Here is a 17,759-nt window from a genome sequence, read left to right as displayed (position 1 = left end):
GAATCAACAGAATTTATGTATTTCAGCTAATGTAGTAATTTTTGCTTTTTATGGTTGATATAAATGTGTTTCCTGCTTGTGTTGATGCATTTATCTGTAACGTGGTATTGTGTCTTTAGATGTGGTTGAGTATGTTTTGTACTGAATGCCAGTGTTGATCCCATTTAGATTACCTGACCAAGTGTAGGACTAAGTCAATCTTTATATGGGTCAACACACACACACATTCATAGCACACACAAATCAATTAGTCTTACATGCGTTTATTGTTTTAGATGGACTTCCAGGAATCAAACTTAGCCAGGCTGCTTTTGGCTGCTGGTCTTCCAAGCCAGATGCACTCGAGGCTGGGCTCTGGCAGCAGCTCTAGTCCTTGTACCCCAGCTATGCAGAGAGCTCACATCAACCAGGTATATCGATCATATCACATCACACCTACACACTCTTTACTTTGAATATTGTACCCTGCTTACCTCTACTTTGTGCTGTTTATTTTTTCCTATATTTTAAGGTCTTTTTGTATCCATGTATTCTATTCTTTTCTATTCCCCCTTGAGTGAAAATGTTTTTTCCCATCATCCCATTTTTGGGCACATTTCCATTTTTATTATTACTACTCAAAAATACTCTAGATTCATCTTTCCTGGCATTGTAGTTATTTTGGTGATGTGGCTAAAAGCATTAATGCATACATGTGATTTACCGTCACAAATAACCATTTTATTTTCCCAGAATGCCAATCTGCGCTCTAGTCGAGACGCCCCTCACAGCAGCTCTATGTCAGATATGGCCATTTCCCCGTTGTCTCCATTTTCCTCCATGTCCCAAACTGATGATGTCTTCTGGGACTGCACACCACCTAAAGTGAGTAACAACGGTCCCTTTAACTCCTGGGTAACACATTAGGTTACAGGGCGGCAGGTTAGATGGCTAACTGATGTGTGTCTTTGTTTTCCTGGTTGCCACTGAAAAGGGAACTTCTTGTTATTGTCATGCCAGTCACAGGATGTATCCTGCATCACATGAGTTTGGCATAAAGTGTTTATGTGTGTTAAGCATCCTGTATTCTGGTCATACTAAGCTAAGGAAGTGGTGCACACAGCACGGGGTTGGCATACTGTTGATGTATGTTTGTGTTTTGCCTCGAGGCTTGTTATGAAGTGCCTCTAACTAAAACTATCTCTGTGATAATCATAAATGCACCTCGCATGCTCCAAAACAGATCATTCACTTTCTCTCTCCCTCTAGTGTCATTGCTCGCCTACTAGGTGTTTAACTAAGGGAATATGCTGTTAGGTGTATTTACAAACTGAACACCATATGGAGTTGATAGAACAACTAATAACTACAGAAGGGGAGGGAGGGGAGCCCAGTAAAGCTGTCTGTTTGCTATGTTGTTGAGCTAACATGAGACCATATGGAGTCGATAGAGCAGTTAATAACTCACTACTCTCTCCTGTGACTGCACTGTGGTGACTGGAGCTTCTATGCTAAGACACTGGAGTGGACTTTAAAATTGTTAACTTTTGGGAGGCTTACAGCACAATAGAATCTGACACTAATGTGATATAGCACAGCCATGCATTTTAGGATTTTTACAGCTGTCTGAGTTCAACTGAACAGTCTTATGCTCAAGCTTTGCTGATTTTGTTTTGTAGTCCTCAACAAGCACTGATTTTAAAAACATCCCCATAAGCTTTGTTTGTGTTGCTGCAATAGAAGACAGGAAACAACAGACACCAAGATCGGCATTGGTGTGTGTGTGTGTGTGTGTGTGTGTGTGTGTGTGTGTGTGTGTGTGTGTGTGTGTGTGTGTGTGTGTGTGTGTGTGTGTGTGTGTGTGTGTGTGTGTGTGTGTGTGTGTGTGTGTGTGTGTGTGCATGCGTGCGTGTGTTCAGGGAAGCCAGATGCAGGATGTGGGCAACTTGTCAGAGGATGATAGGTATTCCCGCATCTCTCTTCCTGCTCTGCTGGGTGTGTCTTCCTCTCTGAAACTGGGTCATATGACCCAGGAGATGAGAGGTTGAAAGGTCACCAGCTGGTTGGTAGAGCGGAGTTTGAGAAGAATCAGATGTTGAAAAATCCACTTTAAACAAAATAATACTTTGCAGTATTTACATTGAGTGATATACTGCAGTATTGATTTCACAATGCAGCTCTTGCCATATCATGAAAGCAAGGCTGTTGAACAAGTTTGAGAAATCTCCCTGACTCAGATGATATTTCCACACCATATGTTAGATTCGGATGTGGTTTTGAAGAGCTTAAAGCATTAACCCTGAAATGTTAAGCCATGTTAAAAAATAGTGAAGCCAAATGGTCTCATTAGATTCCCAGTAATAAATATCTCCCAATGGGTTATTAAAGATTTTATTGCACTTCACTCTACAGTTTTTCAGGCACTGTAGAAGTTGTTGTACATAAAGCTTTCATAACTGCAGAAACCTCCCTATAATTAGCCAAGACCCTGCTGGGCTAGACACGAAATCCTTGTAAAGAGCTCTTTCAAACCTATGAAAAGCAAAACAAGCAATGAGGACCACCAGGAGACTGCCATCTTTGTGTATTCATTAACCACGTGTTTTTATGGAGTCTGATAAATTGATTGTTCTTCTGCCCTCCAGGTCCCAGAACGCACTACCTCTAAGTTTTACTGTAGAGAGCTGGTGATGGGGCACAAGAGGGCCGCTTCAAGGTACAGCACGACTACACTGCATTCACACTACACACAATACACAGGGGCATGTGACCTTTATGAAAGTTGCTTCATGTTTTGTATTTACATAAGCAGTGATTCAGTGTTGCTGTATGTCATGAACAACGTCTGATCCTTAAAGCTGCTCTTAATTAACAATGTGAAAAGTGTCACTTACAGAATCAAACCTACATAGAATTATCACTCAACTGCGCTGTTCCTTTCAGCTCTGTGCAGCTTTTTAGTGTCTTATCATTGCTTTAGTTTCCCAGCCCACAACTAAACAGTTTTCGTCACTGCTCTCATCAGTCTCGTTTCCAGCCACACAGGCAGCTGATACATTCTGATGAACCCAAAGTACACTCCCTGTCCAGCACTAAATGACAAACAGATAAAGTTAGCAACTAGCTGGTGCACGTAGTGGAGAATTTAGCAGCTAAAGAGCCAGATGTTGTTATGTTTCTCCTCTGTCTTTTGTGTAAATGGACAATATCAAAAGATCTGTACACATGATGTTTAATGCAGTCTTTATTGGAGTTTGACAATAATTAGTTTCACTTACAACATTGTTGAGCTTTGGTTCATCGGTGTATTCAAATAAACTTCATTGCACTCCTGTAGTTTTATATCTTCTACCAGTTGGTCTGCTAATAACACATTATTTCCACTGGCTCACACTCTATGTTTTATATACTTAACTACAGAACAGTGTTACAACAGTGAGGTGCTTCTTGACTTTGGGAGCACACACAAGCAAATTCAAACTGAGCATCAGCTGAGCTTGTAACCTAAAGCTGCAATTATGTAAACATAGCTTAGCATTATTAAGATATAAAACATCTGTCTGTGTTTAAATTGGAAACGAGAGATGCCTAAATAACATTAGTGTTTGTATTCTCCGGTATTGTAACCATGCTGTGAGCAAAGCCATTTTTTCAGCCAGAGTGAGCCTTAGTTATTGTGAGAGTTTATATCACACAGCAACTCAGCATACTGGCATATACCATTAGAGAACAATTGGTCATGGGTAAATCAGATTAGTTTTGCTGAGATGATTATTTTCGATTAGATGAAACTAATGGTGAGGAAATTGGGTCATTGTGAAGTAAACGAAGCGTGAAGGATATACTCAAGCTTATAATGTATAGTAGTCTTGATCGCAATTTTAATTCATACTTTACCTCTAGTTTTTTACACTCCACTTGTGTCACTCTGTCTGTGTGTGTCTCTCTCTCTCCATCTAGTGGCAGTCCAGTGTCTCCGGCAGACAAAAGTGGAAGGTCTGTGTCTCATGGATGCTCCTCCACCAGCAGCAACCACCCAGGTCTGTGCAGCCTTAACTCATCACCTTTCTATGCTTAGTCGCAAGCTGTTGTATGAAGTTCTGTATGAACAGTAAACCCAAACCCCAAAAAGTACAGGTTCTTCAACTCTGGTGAAAAGTGGGTAGTTGTGTCATCTCGTGGTCTTCCAATTAACCTTAGTCTGACTTTGTTTTAATGAGCTGGCTCTCAGGATTAGAGACTTATTTCTCTGTTTCGGTTGCTGCATGACAAGAATGAGAAACTACATTGTCATTGTCAAAATGAAACTGACATCAACTTTTACTATACAGACACTAATGATGGTAGTCCTAGCATATATGGTCTTCCTCTCTATGATAAAAGAGTCAAGATGGGGGCACCATGGTGGCTCACCTGGTAGAGCGCATACCATTAAGGCTTAGTCCAGCCCGAGGCCCCTCTCTCTCTCACTGCAGCTATTGTAATAAAGGCAAAAACTGCCCAAAAAAATAACAGTCAAGGTCCAAAAGTAATAGTGTAAGTGTTATTTTTGTGATGATTATTTGGCTATTTAATTGGTTTGTTTTGTTTTTGACTGGTATGGCCGCTGTTATTGTCTGCCGTAGTTTCGTATAGTTCACACCTCTTTTTTCTCATGCATCATCATGTGTGTGAACTTAACCGTTAAGTCACTGGTTTCTGGTTCAGCCCACACACCCCAAGCACACATATGCCAAGCCAGCACACATACACTCCACACCCTTAACAATATTCTCATAAACAGACGCATATAGTTATACCAGCCTCACCACGCACTTCACACACAGTGCATACACTTACTGTAAAGTAGCGAGAGCACAGAGGAATGCGTTAAAAGCTTGTCCTCTCTACCTGTGTGTCTAGAGAGAGAAGAAATCTCTCATCTATTTCAAAGCTCTTCTCTCTGTGGCCTCTGTGTGTGGCAGCAAGAACACTGCTCCTGCACCTACTGGGAGAAGTGGAGAGAAGAGAGGAGGATGGGGGAGAATATGTTTTCAAAGTTGCCCTCTGTGTGTAGTTGGGAGGGAACAACTTTTGATGCCTCCCACTCAGCTGCTCGTGCTGCTGGCCTCAGTCGTCTTTGTTTGGTGCCACAGATCAGAGATTCTCCCAGAGACTCACACAGCTTCACTGTGGTAAAAAAGCCTTTTATCTGCAACTGAGAAAAGGCTGCTTTCCTCTTTGAACCATGTTGTTCTAGGTAAGCCTATTTGTGGCATTAATATTTGATTAGGAGGACAAGGGATTGGTATCTTCTGTCTGTCCTGCTAGTCCCAATGTTTGTCAAAATTTTGACTGTATTTCCCACAGAAATCCATTTGCTTTGTGTAACAAAGATGTTGCTTCTTTTCATCTAACCTTATCACACTTTGCCACTGTCACAAACTCCAGGTATGTGGTGGAGAAACAGTCCCTTTTCCTGTTTTGTGGCACATTTTTCTGCTCAAAACCGTTGAAGACAGCATGCCAGCACCAACAGATGATAATAATTAGGCTGCCATGTAGTGGCCAGCAGATCCATGTGTCAAAACATTGAAGTTGCTCTAATCAATATTTTTATGTTAAAAATGGATCAAATTATTATGTGTCATTTGGACAGCGGCTGAAAGCAGCAAAGTCACTGAATTATCACCAAACTCTGCATTTCCTTTCACCACTGAGGAAGTTTATAGCATCTTTAAGCTCATTGTGGTGAGTGGAGGGAGGGGTGGGGGGAAGTCTATTTTCAACTCTACTGTCTTGGGAGTCTTGCTGTAATAGCTGCTCCAGGATGTTAGTCATGCCACTTCCTGTCTGATGAGTCTGATCTGGAATGGGGACGGATCTGTATACAGAGTTTAGTCATGTGCAAACTTGAGGCTCAGGCACAGTCGGCTAGGAGAGCCTGGTGTGGAGGAGCTCTGGCACAATTGTTTTAAATAATGAGCTAAAGCCAACAAACAAGATCCTGGCAGAGGTTCAGCGGCTGTCCAGATACTGGAGGATAAAGTGCAGTCCTGGGCTGACTGTGTCAACAACAGTCCACTGTTAGCCCGACCTGCAAACTGAATGGGGTCCATAGGCTCTGCTCTAGGCGCTAGAGGGCCGTCACTTCAAAATAACAATTACTGATTCAGGCTTTAAAGCAATCTAACCTACACAATGTATGAATCCATGTAGAGGCTAGCAAAGGTTGCCATTTTTGATCATGATAATGACACCTCTCCCCACTGATCTCAATCTGGTAGGGGATCAGTGTTTTGCCTAACCCCACCCAGTTTCTATATCTCACTGTATAGCTGCTACTAATATCAGTACGGCCGTGTATGTGTGTTATAGGTTACTTCAAGCTCGAGAGTCCTCTTCTACAGCACCGTCTGCAACAGTACAGGAACACACAAGAAAACGTAACCAGTGGGCACACACAGGTAAATTGATTTTCACAGCTATGACCAGATTCTGTGACATATTGCTCACAAGTAGACCTGCATACTCTGACACGTGTGAGCAGAATTTCTCAAAGGTTCACAGAGAAGAAATTAATCTCATTTTGAAGCCGTGCAAGCAGACAGTAACATTTACAGAAAAATCAGCTGAGGCTCATTGACCTTGAATAACAATGAGCAACAGGACTGTTATAAAATACATGTGTACACAAATGTCACTAAAATTGGCCCTCCACATTCATTGTAAAATAACCTTGTTTCATGTAAGCAGCTCTTCTTTATAAGCACACATAGTTAATTTTTTTATTTTCTCCTTCCTTTGCTTTTTCTTTGATCTTCTGATTCACCTCACCTCATTTTTTACTCATATTGTTCCTCACCTCCCACCACATAGGGCGTAAAATCTGCTCTCAGCCGGTTTAACAAAGCCACAGAATACTCCTCTTCCAGTGATGAGATCGGTAGCAGTGATGACGAAGACAGAAACGGGTGAGAACTCCAGCATCAGTATAATACTTGCATTGTGATCATTTATTGTTAAAAACTTTCCTGATGTGGAAAACACCTTCACCGGAGTATCCCTTTTAATCCGAAAAACAGGGCCTTTGTAACAACAAAGTCCTCCAGCACACAAAGAATTGAGCAATTTTTCAAAAATGAAACATATGTTGCAAGCTGAAATTGTGACATGGCAATTGCGAAACCAATTTTTAGTACAAGTGGAGAATTAGTGCGAAGAACCCCCCGTTCTTACTCAAGATTCCTACAAATTCCTACGACATCGACTGAGAACGCCCACATGTGGAAAAGTTTATGCTGACCACTAGGGCTGAATGATACGCACAAATAATCATATTGAGATTATTTTGACAGATATTTCAATTGGAGTTGCGATTGTAAGTTTTTGAATTTCATTTTCACTGAAAAAACATACAATATAAAAATGATGATGTCGTTTTTGCTGGGGTCTGTACCAAACAAGCATGTTCTCTTACATCTGGAGAATATTATTTGTACCCCGGTGCATCTCCGTAGCAACACAATGCTTCATTTATGTCATGTTGTGACAAACTTTACCTTTTTATCAAAAAACTGCAGCTCCTGCGGTTCGGATATTGCACCATATTTCAATTAATTGCTCAATTCTGTTGACCACTAAACCTAAGATTAAATACATAATTAATGTTAAAATCAATGAATAAAAACCCATAGATCTGTTTAGGATTTATTGAACCATTTAAACCTTGAAAATCAGTCTGGGACAAGCTAAATCTGTCATTGGTTTATGTTTTACATTCCTGATAATGTGAGATGACGTGAACTGTTTTATTACTATGATTTAATGCTTTTGTGTCTGCTTATGGTGAGGTTCAAAAGTTAGTGTTTATTGTCTTTGACAATTATTTCTCTTTTGATTCCACATTCAATCTCCTGATGTCAATCTGACTTGGTTTTGTTGCCGTTGATACTGAGGATAAATCGATCTTGTTTGTAACTAATAATTGCACCTGAAGTCAGACTTTTCTAAAATCTTGTCCAGTCTGTGTGCTTCAAGGTCCGGCCTGTCCAATGGAAAAGGGAAATTCTTCAGAGGAATACCTGATGGCATTGTCCTGCAACCTCACCACAATCTTAATCAGGTACCCTGCACACACACACACACACACACACACACACACACACACACACACACACACACTAGATGCTGTGATGTCCATACTGTCTAAACTACATAGATGAATACGACTGATGTTGCTTATTGATTAATGTGCTCTGTCTGCATTAAATCCTTTAAAATTGAGGAACTATACAAGAAACATAAACTAAGAGGTTTTGGCTTGAATTCCTGCAGCTCCAAATAATTCTTGTTGTGGCTGTTTGGCCACTCCACACCCTTACTCACTACTTTGTGTGTGTGTGTTTGTCTTGTACAGATTTCTCGGATGGGTTCAGACGATACCTACCTGCTGCCAGACCTTCTGCAGAAAACCTCTTCCTCCAGTCCTACCCATAATGCACTGGGCCAACAGCAGCAGGCACATGAACTCAGCTACTCGCAGTCGCCCACAGCCCCTCGATGTCCCACACATCAGGAACTACATGAGAGTATGGTAAGAATAATGTACAGTCAGACAGACATAAGTAGACAGACTGACTGCACACACACACACACACACACACACACACACACACACACACACAGCATATTGATTTTTTAGGGATTTATCTCATATCTCATTCCTCCCAGTTATCATTCAGTTCACACTGCTGCTGAGTGTGTGATCAGAAATAATGTTATTTAATCAACACATCCACTGCAAAGAGTCCATTGTAGAAGGTTATTGATTCAGGTATTGACACATGTTGAAAAATGAAAGCAGTCTGCCAGTGAATACCTCTTCCTCTAACTCAAATCAATATGTTTTCAAAAGTTTGTCTTGACCTTATCAAGACATATCATTTTGATGATCACAGGCTGAAGAACCTAAATAGATTGGAGAAAACTCTTCATGCAAGTTAATAAGCATTTGAGAACATTGTCCATTGCCAAGGCTGTTTTATGTGTTTAAGGAAATAATTCTGACCAGTTGCACTAGTTACACGTTTCCACTAGAGGGAGATGGTGTCACAGTTTAGTTTCACTTTTATCAGTAATAATATGATGCGTCTTCGTATCACTAAAGAAGTATCGACCTTGATTTAACACAAATGTGCTTATGTAACCAGCCATGATTTTCCCATGTCCTAATACAAATTTAAAAGCAATAATGCATTTGTTGTAATTGTTTTTAGAGAGTGAAATACAGTAAGAGAATATGGGAGTTGTCTAAAACCATGACTACCAATAGCTTTTTTGTGTATGGAGTGAAAACTCTAAACAATATAAAAAGTGCTGTGGAATAAAAGTGTGTGTTGTTGTTGTATTCATCAGGCTGTCAGCAGTCCCACTGGTAAAAACACCTCCACATCTTCCTCTTCCTCCTTTCTGTCCTTCATCGATCCAAGATTGATCCCCATATCATCACCACCACAGAGCCCTAGTGAGTACAATTAAACACACATACACAGTATACAGTACATATTCTCACACATGCAATGCACTAACTTACAGTACTAAATTTATACTTACATATTCTTCTGTGAGTAAATGGAGACACTTTTTTCATTTGAAATAAATTAATAGACAGTGAATTATTTATTATGTACATGTTATAGTCATGAGAGACGCCAATTCTTTGCTGTGTTTTTTTGTCCTTGTGTAGCGGGCAGTAAGGGTGAGCCAATCAAGAGAGAGAACCACAGGAAGGGCTCTGTGGTGAATGTGAACCCAACCAACATTCGACCACAGAGCGACACTCCGGAGATCCGAAAGTACAAGAAGAAGTTCAACACTGAGGTTCTCTGTGCTGGACTATGGGGTTTGTAGTTTAATATTGCTTACTTATTGCTTTACTTTGAAACATATATAACTGATATACTGATATATAACTGATGTTCCTACATAAATGCTGCTGGCATGGCATCACTGGATGATGTCCTGTTTTTGACAGTGTACCAACTCCATGTACTGTTTATTTTGGAGTTCACACCAATATTCAGATGTACCATGGTTAAACAGATAGATGGATGTATGGCACAGCATGTTGCTTGTGGGTGTAAGGTTTGTCTCTGTTTTGATCTGTAGGTGTGAATCTTTTGGTGGGGACAGAGAATGGTCTGTGGCTGCTGGACCGAAGTGGTCAGGGGAAAGTCTACTCTCTCATCAGCAGGCGAAGGTTTCAGCAGATGGATGTGCTGGAGGGACTTAATGTACTCATCACTATATCAGGTAAATGTTATGTAGGTTAATGTGTACATGCACCAATAAGTCAGCTACTGAGCCTTCATAAACTTCCTGGTGGCTGCACATACACAGTGAAGCAAACAGAAACAGAGACGCCAAGTTGCCACTAGGATATTTCAAACTATCTAATAATACATGTATGTGAGGAATGGAAAGGGTTTTTTTTGTTTGTTTGTTTGGTTTTTTTTTTTTCAAAAGAAGTTGGATTTTTCCATATGTTTTTCTGTCTTCTTATTTGATGTAGATTCTCATAATAAGTGTAGTAATTACAAATCTTCTAGCCTTGCGAATGCTAGTTTTTACAGAACTGGCTGAAATCCCAACACAAATATGTGAATCTGGACAACGAAACAGAAATTAATTATAGTAAAGTCATATGAATCTTATTTAACGATTTCAAAATCAAATCAAAAATCGCAAATTTGCCTTAAAGGGCTTGAATTCCCTTCTTTTTAGAAACATTCCTTGCCCTTGAGCAAGGGTTTCAGCACCCCAAATGCTCCAGGTTATTGTACAGCTGTGTGTAGTTGCATTGATATGAAACAGGTTTTTGGTAATGAAAGTCTAATCTTTCCTGGATCAATACAAATTAAAATATCATTTTTTCTTCAGTTAAATTAGCACAAACCTCTCTGTCCATCTTAACATAATTACTGCCCAGAAATGAATATCATCGAAACAGTGTTATCATTCATTCATCCCACCATCCATCTCCATCTATCTGTAGGTAAAAAGAACAAACTCCGCCTCTACTACCTGTCCTGGTTAAGGAATAAAATCCTCCATAATGACCCAGAGGTGGAGAAGAGACAGGGTTGGACCTCAGTAGGTGACCTGGAGGGCTGTGTGCACTATAAAGTGGGTAAGTATACACTGATGAGGGCTTATTTAAGAGCACTGTTTTGTTAATGCTACAGACTAGAAAACAGAAACCACAGGTAATGTTTTGGAAATCTAGGGCTGTGCATGCACCTCAGATCTATCAGGTATAGATTTGTTAAGGTGTCTTTGTCCGTCGTGTTTTTCAGTGCGTTACGAAAAGATAAAGTTCTTGGTGATTGCTTTGAAGAATGCTGTGGAAGTGTACGCCTGGGCCCCAAAACCCTACCACAAATTCATGGCCTTCAAGGTTGGTAACATTTATTATAAAGTCTTTTATGTTATCAATGTGAAAGAATGGTATTAGGAGCTCTTTGCCCTGGCTGTAGAGGTTATATAAACCACATATGAATACTATAACATAGAGATCACAGTGATCTCTGTTCTTTTAGCCACACTAGCAGCACAGTACTAGAGATAGCGATCCAGATTGGCCCGTTTGTCTTTCCGTCTAAGTTTTCTGTGACCATTTAAATATTTCAAGGAATACTGGATGAATAGCTGTAAAATTTATACATTTCTCCTTAGAGAATAAATCGCTCTAGTGCCACCAGCATGTCAAACTGTGGTCAGAAAGCTAACATACTGTGTTTAGCATGCCAAATTACAGTCTTAGTAAAGTAAAGTTTACACTTATAAAAGCCAAGTCTAACAATGCTGAGTTAAACCTTATAATCAGAATCTGAGGTGACTAAAATTGCCATAATAAAGAGGATAAAAATGATTGTCAAGCGCATACAGAATTAGCTATGAGTTTGATTTCTTCACTTACACCCTTGATTATTATCTCTGAAGTGGTTAAACCAGCATTAACAGGTTAACAGTACTGTCCTCCGTCTCCTTTCTGTCTTTACCACATCATATCTGGGACAAAACAATCATAGACAAGAAAATCTAATGGGGTCACTTCCACAGGCACATACTTGCACATACACAAAGACATGACACATCCAGGCTGTGAGAGTCATACACAAAGATTCTCAGCAGAGCAGTGTCCCATTTCTTAATGTCCTTCGTGGCCTGAGCTACTTTTTTTCCACACTATGTAGTTTAACCCTCTCTTCTCAGAAAAGGCCAAAAATACACATGACTGTCTTGTTCGGAGGTAATAGCATGACTAACTTAGGATGCCTATTATTAATCAACTGCTCTTCAAACTGTCAAAGTCATTGCTGATTAATTGTTAATGGAGCAGTTGTAGTTGGATTGTTGGTATCACAGCTTTTTTTGAAAATGTATCGATAAAGGTCTTGAGGTGTTCAGACTATCGCTTCTAACTTCATGACTTTCTGACTTTGTGTTTGTTTTTGTGTGTATGTCTATCCAGTCGTTCAGGTCCCTGCCTCAAAAACCGCTGTCTGTTGACCTGACAGTGGAGGAAGGTCAAAGGTTAAAGGTCATCTACGGCTCCTTGTCCGGTTTCCATGCCATTGATGTCGACTCTGGAACACCATACGACCTCTACCTGCCTACACATGTAAGAGTCTCTGTAATACACTTGTCCCCTACTCTACTCTACTGTTTTAGTGCTCTGCCAGTGCTGGAGAGTCACATATAGCCTAAAATATAGTTTATAGTCAAACTATAATAACAGTGTAACTTTAGTTACCTCATGTATCAACATGTTGTTGGTCAGTCATGTTCAGTCTCGTGTAGTCAGATTGGCCATTAGGACTACTGGGATAAATCCTGGTGGGCTGGTGGACAGTCAATAAAAATCCCAAAATGCCGTACCTGTCAGTCTTTTTACCGAACCTCTCTGTGTGCCTATCATTCGGGGTGCACATGAGAGTAAACATACTCAGTTAATCCCATTCAAAACTCTACATGGTCTGTCAGCAATGGAAGAGTAACTGCTCTTTCTCCTTCTCCTAGTAATTCTTAAATTGGCACTATCAAACAACAGGGTTGAATTTCTTTCCCATTCCAACCCGCCTTCACATCACTGTGGTCGATGTCCAGGATGTTCACTCATGCCTACCTACAATGTGCGAGCATATGTGACAGGATGCTGACTACAGTTCACTTATCAACCACCGGTGTCATTAAAGATAAGGGTTTTCTGAATGTTACTTATAGAACTTTTAATGAAAGGATCAGAAGTGGGAGGCATAGAAGATTTCCAACAAAGTAAATTAGTTTACACAGTTTTAGTAAAATCAAAGTTTTCCCCTGTTAGTCTGTCTTGAAAACATTTAAGTTACATTACAGTTACATGCATTACATAACATTAATGCTTAAATTATTATTATTATTAAATTAAGTCCCTCGTTGCGAGTGCTCCTCACCTCTCCTGTCTTCATGTCTTCAATCGGTGATTGTTGTCCCTCAGATGAATATGAATATATATGAATTGGGTGTTTTTGGATCGTAGATTTTTTTTCTTGCATTTTATCGCACCAAATAACATATTTTTTAAAATAAATTTTTCATCTGCTTGACGTGTTTAAGATAATCGGAGCTGGACACATTTTGTAGCAACTAATTTGAAAAACCCATATAGACGGTGTATCTTTATTTTCCTATACATTTTTTCTTATCCATCAGCTGTTATCCCTCTACTCAACTATCTCACCTCTCTCCTCTCAGTCTCTCAGGATGCTCTCCTCCTCCTCCTCCTCCTCCTCCTTCTCCTCCCACTCACAGTCTACAGATGTCAATCATTGCTCTCCTTCATTTCTCGTGTTTTCTTCTTTCCACCTCTCTCCACTCTCCTCCCACTCAGTCTATAGCTGTCAAACACTTCTCTCTTCCCCTTTCATACATCTCTTCATTTTCCTCCTCCCACTCTGTCATCCAATGTGGCATTGTTCATTTGCTCATTTTCTCTTCATTTTTTCTCTTCTCTTTTTCTACATTTACCAACCCCCCACCCATCTCTCCCCCTCTCTCCCCTTCTCTCTCTTTCTCCTTCTCTCTCTCTCTGTTCAGTCCGTGGGCAGGTAGAGTTGACAGCAGAATGCTGTGACTCATGTTCACATTTCTGTTCAGACATGGTCTCTTTTAGACCTCGTATGGTGTTTGAATTTTCGGTTAAAATTGTAGAAAATGATCTAGTGAAGCCTCGGTCAAAAGACACTTTTGTGCACGTTCTGATCTTTAGAAGGTTGTTGTCGATGGTTATAAATACTTTATTTTATTTTTGTTTTGGTTGAATATTTAGTTGTTTGTTGGTTTCTTTGGATTGGATTTGGAATATGCTTAAAAGAGCACTTCACAGATTTTAGACTATTATATACAACTTCTGAGTCATGAGGGAATAACCCTCATGATGTCATAGTAATACATCAGGTTGTCTCAGTGTGGGATAAGAGACTACAAGTATTTAACAGAAAGCCTGCATCACAAACTGGGGATGTGGAGATTACAAGGTAGGGAGGGTCTAAAGAAAGGCACAGTTGCATTACAGGAAATGTAGGATCCAGCGTTTTGGGAGTGTGATCCATGTAACACTCTAGAGCAGAGACATACAGTAGGTCCTGGGCTTAATACAAGAGCTGCCAACTATCAGTCTATAATTATATAATATGTAAAATACTAGTATAATACTAGGATGTATCAATACTGACTGTTCATGTCTTTACATTTCTAGTTTATCCTCAAAAATTATGAGCGCCCAATCTCTATTATACATATTATACTAATTGGAAATTACAGTGGACATCTTAGCTAAATGATTAATGACTGACAGCAGTTGGTGGCTAAATATAGCATGTATTTCCAGTGTTTTGTTCTAGTGGGTTGGTAATATTTGTGAGTGTCCCTGAGTTATAATGGTTCATGGAAGTCTGTTAACTTAAGCTTTTCCCATCTCTAAAAAGGTCTGTGCAAATGAATGTATCTTTGAGTGTGAACAATTCTCCCACTGCTGGTACAATTAGAGTTGGAGCTGGCCTTTTTTTTCTCTCCTCTGCTGTATGTGGGCATGTAAAACTCGCTGTAGCCTCTGATGAGTCATGTTCACATTCAAATTCTGAAACATCCTGTTAAATATGTTTTAGCAAGAGCTAGAGAAGCTTGAAGCTCAGTATATTTACACTTAAGATTTGAATCATTTTGCTTTAGCCTGTTTTCTTATGTGAAGTTTTATAACCAGAATTTCTACAGTAAAGTCGTTATTTGTCTTGTTGGTTCATCATCCACCATCTGTGGACTGTACCAGATTTTGTGCATACATATGTTGTTGAGTGGGCAACAAATGTTGAACATTTTGTGAAGATTTTATTACTGGTGGTAATAACAAGCATGGTCTAATACTAATATTCATGGTCTAATACTGCAGTGTTCAGGGGCAGTAAACATTGTTAGAGCAGGTACATTGTGGCATAAGTGCCATATGTCTGATTTCATGCTTCATGCAAGTAGTTTTCCTCACAACAGCAGGTTACAGTGAAGTTTCCCCAGCAGCCTGCAGCTCTTCATTTAACAGCTAACTCTCTGACTGTTTCATTACTCCCTGCAATATTTAAAACTGATCCACTGTCAAAACTGACTAATACTTGGGTTTCACATGACCGCTTCATAATAAAGGCCAATCTATGTTTCATTCTGGAGCAATCTTTTCTTCTTCTTTTAGCACTGGTTAGCCCTCATATGGTTGTAGGAGGTGTATATAACAAACAGTAATGAAAACTACTATAGATAGATGTAATTAAGAAAAATTAATACATTTATTGCTATTGCTGAAATAATGCTTACCATATATAACGTCAAAAAGGGGAAAATCATGAGGATTATATCAAGCAGATAAACCTTTGTGACATTAATAGTTGATAGATGGGAAGTTGGGGAAAGGACACAATGCAATCTGTTGACATTTCTCACTTTGTCTCATTCATGTTCTTACAGCTTTCTTTCAAACACTCACTCGTTCTTGTGCACATACACACACACACTGCCCCAGCTATCTCTAAAGTGTGCTACTTTCTATAAGCAAGGGGAAGTTCAAGCAAGAGAGCGAGAGAGGCAGAAATACGAAGAGAGAAATCGGCTCTAAAAATACATCCCTCCTGCCCCACGATCATTAACTCTGTGCGTGTGTGTGCGTGTGTGTGTGTGTGTGTGTGTGTGTGTGTGTGTGTGTGTGTGTGTGTGTGTGTGTGTTGTGTGTGTGTGTGTGTGTGTAGGTGTGTGTGTGTGTGTGTGTGTGTGTGTGTGTGTGTGTGTGTCCTGACCTGTTCTTGCTCCTCTTGAGTGTTTTTTTCCCTCACTCCTCCTCCGGTATATTAAGCGACTCTGCACACAGCTGCCTACTACACCGGTGCCTTATACTGCTACTGCTACCGCTGCTGCTGCGATATCATTTGAGCTCTCCAGCCTAACTGCTTTTTTTCCTTTTCTCTCTTACTCATACATTCAACACACACTTACACACACACACACACACACACACACACACACACTGAGTTACCATGCACTTTTAAACCCACTCACTTATACTTCAACATGCTCATAGTTCACTTTCTTTGAGTACTCTTGCGGACACTTCACACTCTCTGGCTTTCTTTGTAGCTATACTCTGATACACACTAATTTACACGCACGCCCTCTCTTCTCACCTGCACATCCGCCGATACGCACACACCCACTTACATCAACAGTGAAACATATTACCTCGTCAAAGTCAAAAGCAGTTCACCTATTCACAAACACAAGCCTAACCCACATACACTCACTTTCATACACACAATGCACAACTCACCCACTTAAAGATACACACACACACACACACAGAAGCCTCTCCCGTTGTTGCCTGCAAACTATATAATGATGCTGATTCCGAGGCAGAGGATTAAGATTGCGTTGCGTCTGTGGATGCCTGTTCTGATGCTCAGGATTGTGGTGGCTCACACTCTGGTAATGTATGAAATACGCTCACATAAAACTATATTTACCCACTGTGTGTGACATAGCACACACACTGCCAAACTGTTTATGTCTTTTTCCTGGAGGAGGCTTTGTTGTTGAAGGGATTCCCTGTTGGTTAAGATGTGAGCTATTGATAGTTTTTTTTTTTTTTTCTGGCAGAAACACGTTGCAGATACTGATGTAAAGACTTTTATTTTCAGAAATAAACTGATGAACTAGATTTTCTGGCAAGTAATTGCTGATGAACAGTTTTCTTTATTTTTTTTTAAGATAAATACTTTTGGTTTGATATCCTGTAAAAAAAAAAAAAAAAGGTTTGAAAAAAGGTTTGAAAAAAGGTTTCATGTTGCATCTCTGAACTGGTTAAATAAATGTTCCTGACTTGGTTCAATAAATGATCAAGTTTGATACATGACTGTGAACTATTAGAGAAATGTCTCTAAACTCTTCACATAAATGTCTTTGCACGGATTGGATACACTTTTCTCTTGGGGTAGGACAAATGTTTCTGAACTGATTAGAGAAACTTTAACCTATATTGTTAGTTTAACTTAGACAATGGTTGCTGGATGAGATCTTTGATTTGATGAACTGAAAGTTTTTCATAATAATAAATTAGAGGTTTAGTATTTGACTGTGTTGGGGCTTTGGTCGCATCCTACACAATATTACTGTAATTTATAATGGAACCTATAATGAGACCTTCATGCTTAAGTCAGGGACTT

At 39.8% G+C, this 17,759-nt stretch overlaps 1 protein-coding gene and 1 long non-coding RNA gene across 5 annotated transcripts in view; one reads left to right on the top strand and one right to left on the bottom strand.

Moving 5' to 3' along the window:
• LOC130174072 (misshapen-like kinase 1) overlaps positions 1–17,759 on the top strand; it is a 66,374-nt gene that overhangs the window by 40,758 nt on the left and 7,857 nt on the right. For all 4 annotated transcript variants that reach the window (XM_056383679.1, XM_056383680.1, XM_056383678.1 and 1 more), the window contains 14 exons: positions 276–410; positions 733–864; positions 2,625–2,695; positions 3,940–4,019; positions 6,337–6,425; positions 6,838–6,932; positions 7,984–8,083; positions 8,378–8,554; positions 9,376–9,484; positions 9,707–9,862; positions 10,129–10,272; positions 11,015–11,149; positions 11,316–11,416; positions 12,494–12,643. In XM_056383679.1, the coding sequence (XP_056239654.1) occupies positions 276–410; positions 733–864; positions 2,625–2,695; positions 3,940–4,019; positions 6,337–6,425; positions 6,838–6,932; positions 7,984–8,083; positions 8,378–8,554; positions 9,376–9,484; positions 9,707–9,862; positions 10,129–10,272; positions 11,015–11,149; positions 11,316–11,416; positions 12,494–12,643 (1,674 nt within the window). The remainder of the gene's footprint in view (positions 1–275; positions 411–732; positions 865–2,624; positions 2,696–3,939; positions 4,020–6,336; positions 6,426–6,837; positions 6,933–7,983; positions 8,084–8,377; positions 8,555–9,375; positions 9,485–9,706; positions 9,863–10,128; positions 10,273–11,014; positions 11,150–11,315; positions 11,417–12,493; positions 12,644–17,759) is intronic.
• LOC130174076 (uncharacterized) lies at positions 6,939–17,021 on the bottom strand. Its single transcript, XR_008828539.1, has 4 exons — positions 16,341–17,021; positions 9,405–9,481; positions 8,408–8,539; positions 6,939–8,005 (listed from the first exon to the last, which is right to left on the bottom strand). It is a non-coding gene; the product is annotated as an uncharacterized LOC130174076 (long non-coding RNA).

This window comes from Seriola aureovittata, chromosome 8 (assembly GCF_021018895.1).
Source record: "Seriola aureovittata isolate HTS-2021-v1 ecotype China chromosome 8, ASM2101889v1, whole genome shotgun sequence".
NCBI classification, from domain to species: Eukaryota; Metazoa; Chordata; class Actinopteri; order Carangiformes; family Carangidae; genus Seriola; species Seriola aureovittata.
This window is presented reverse-complemented; position numbering and strand designations above follow the sequence as displayed.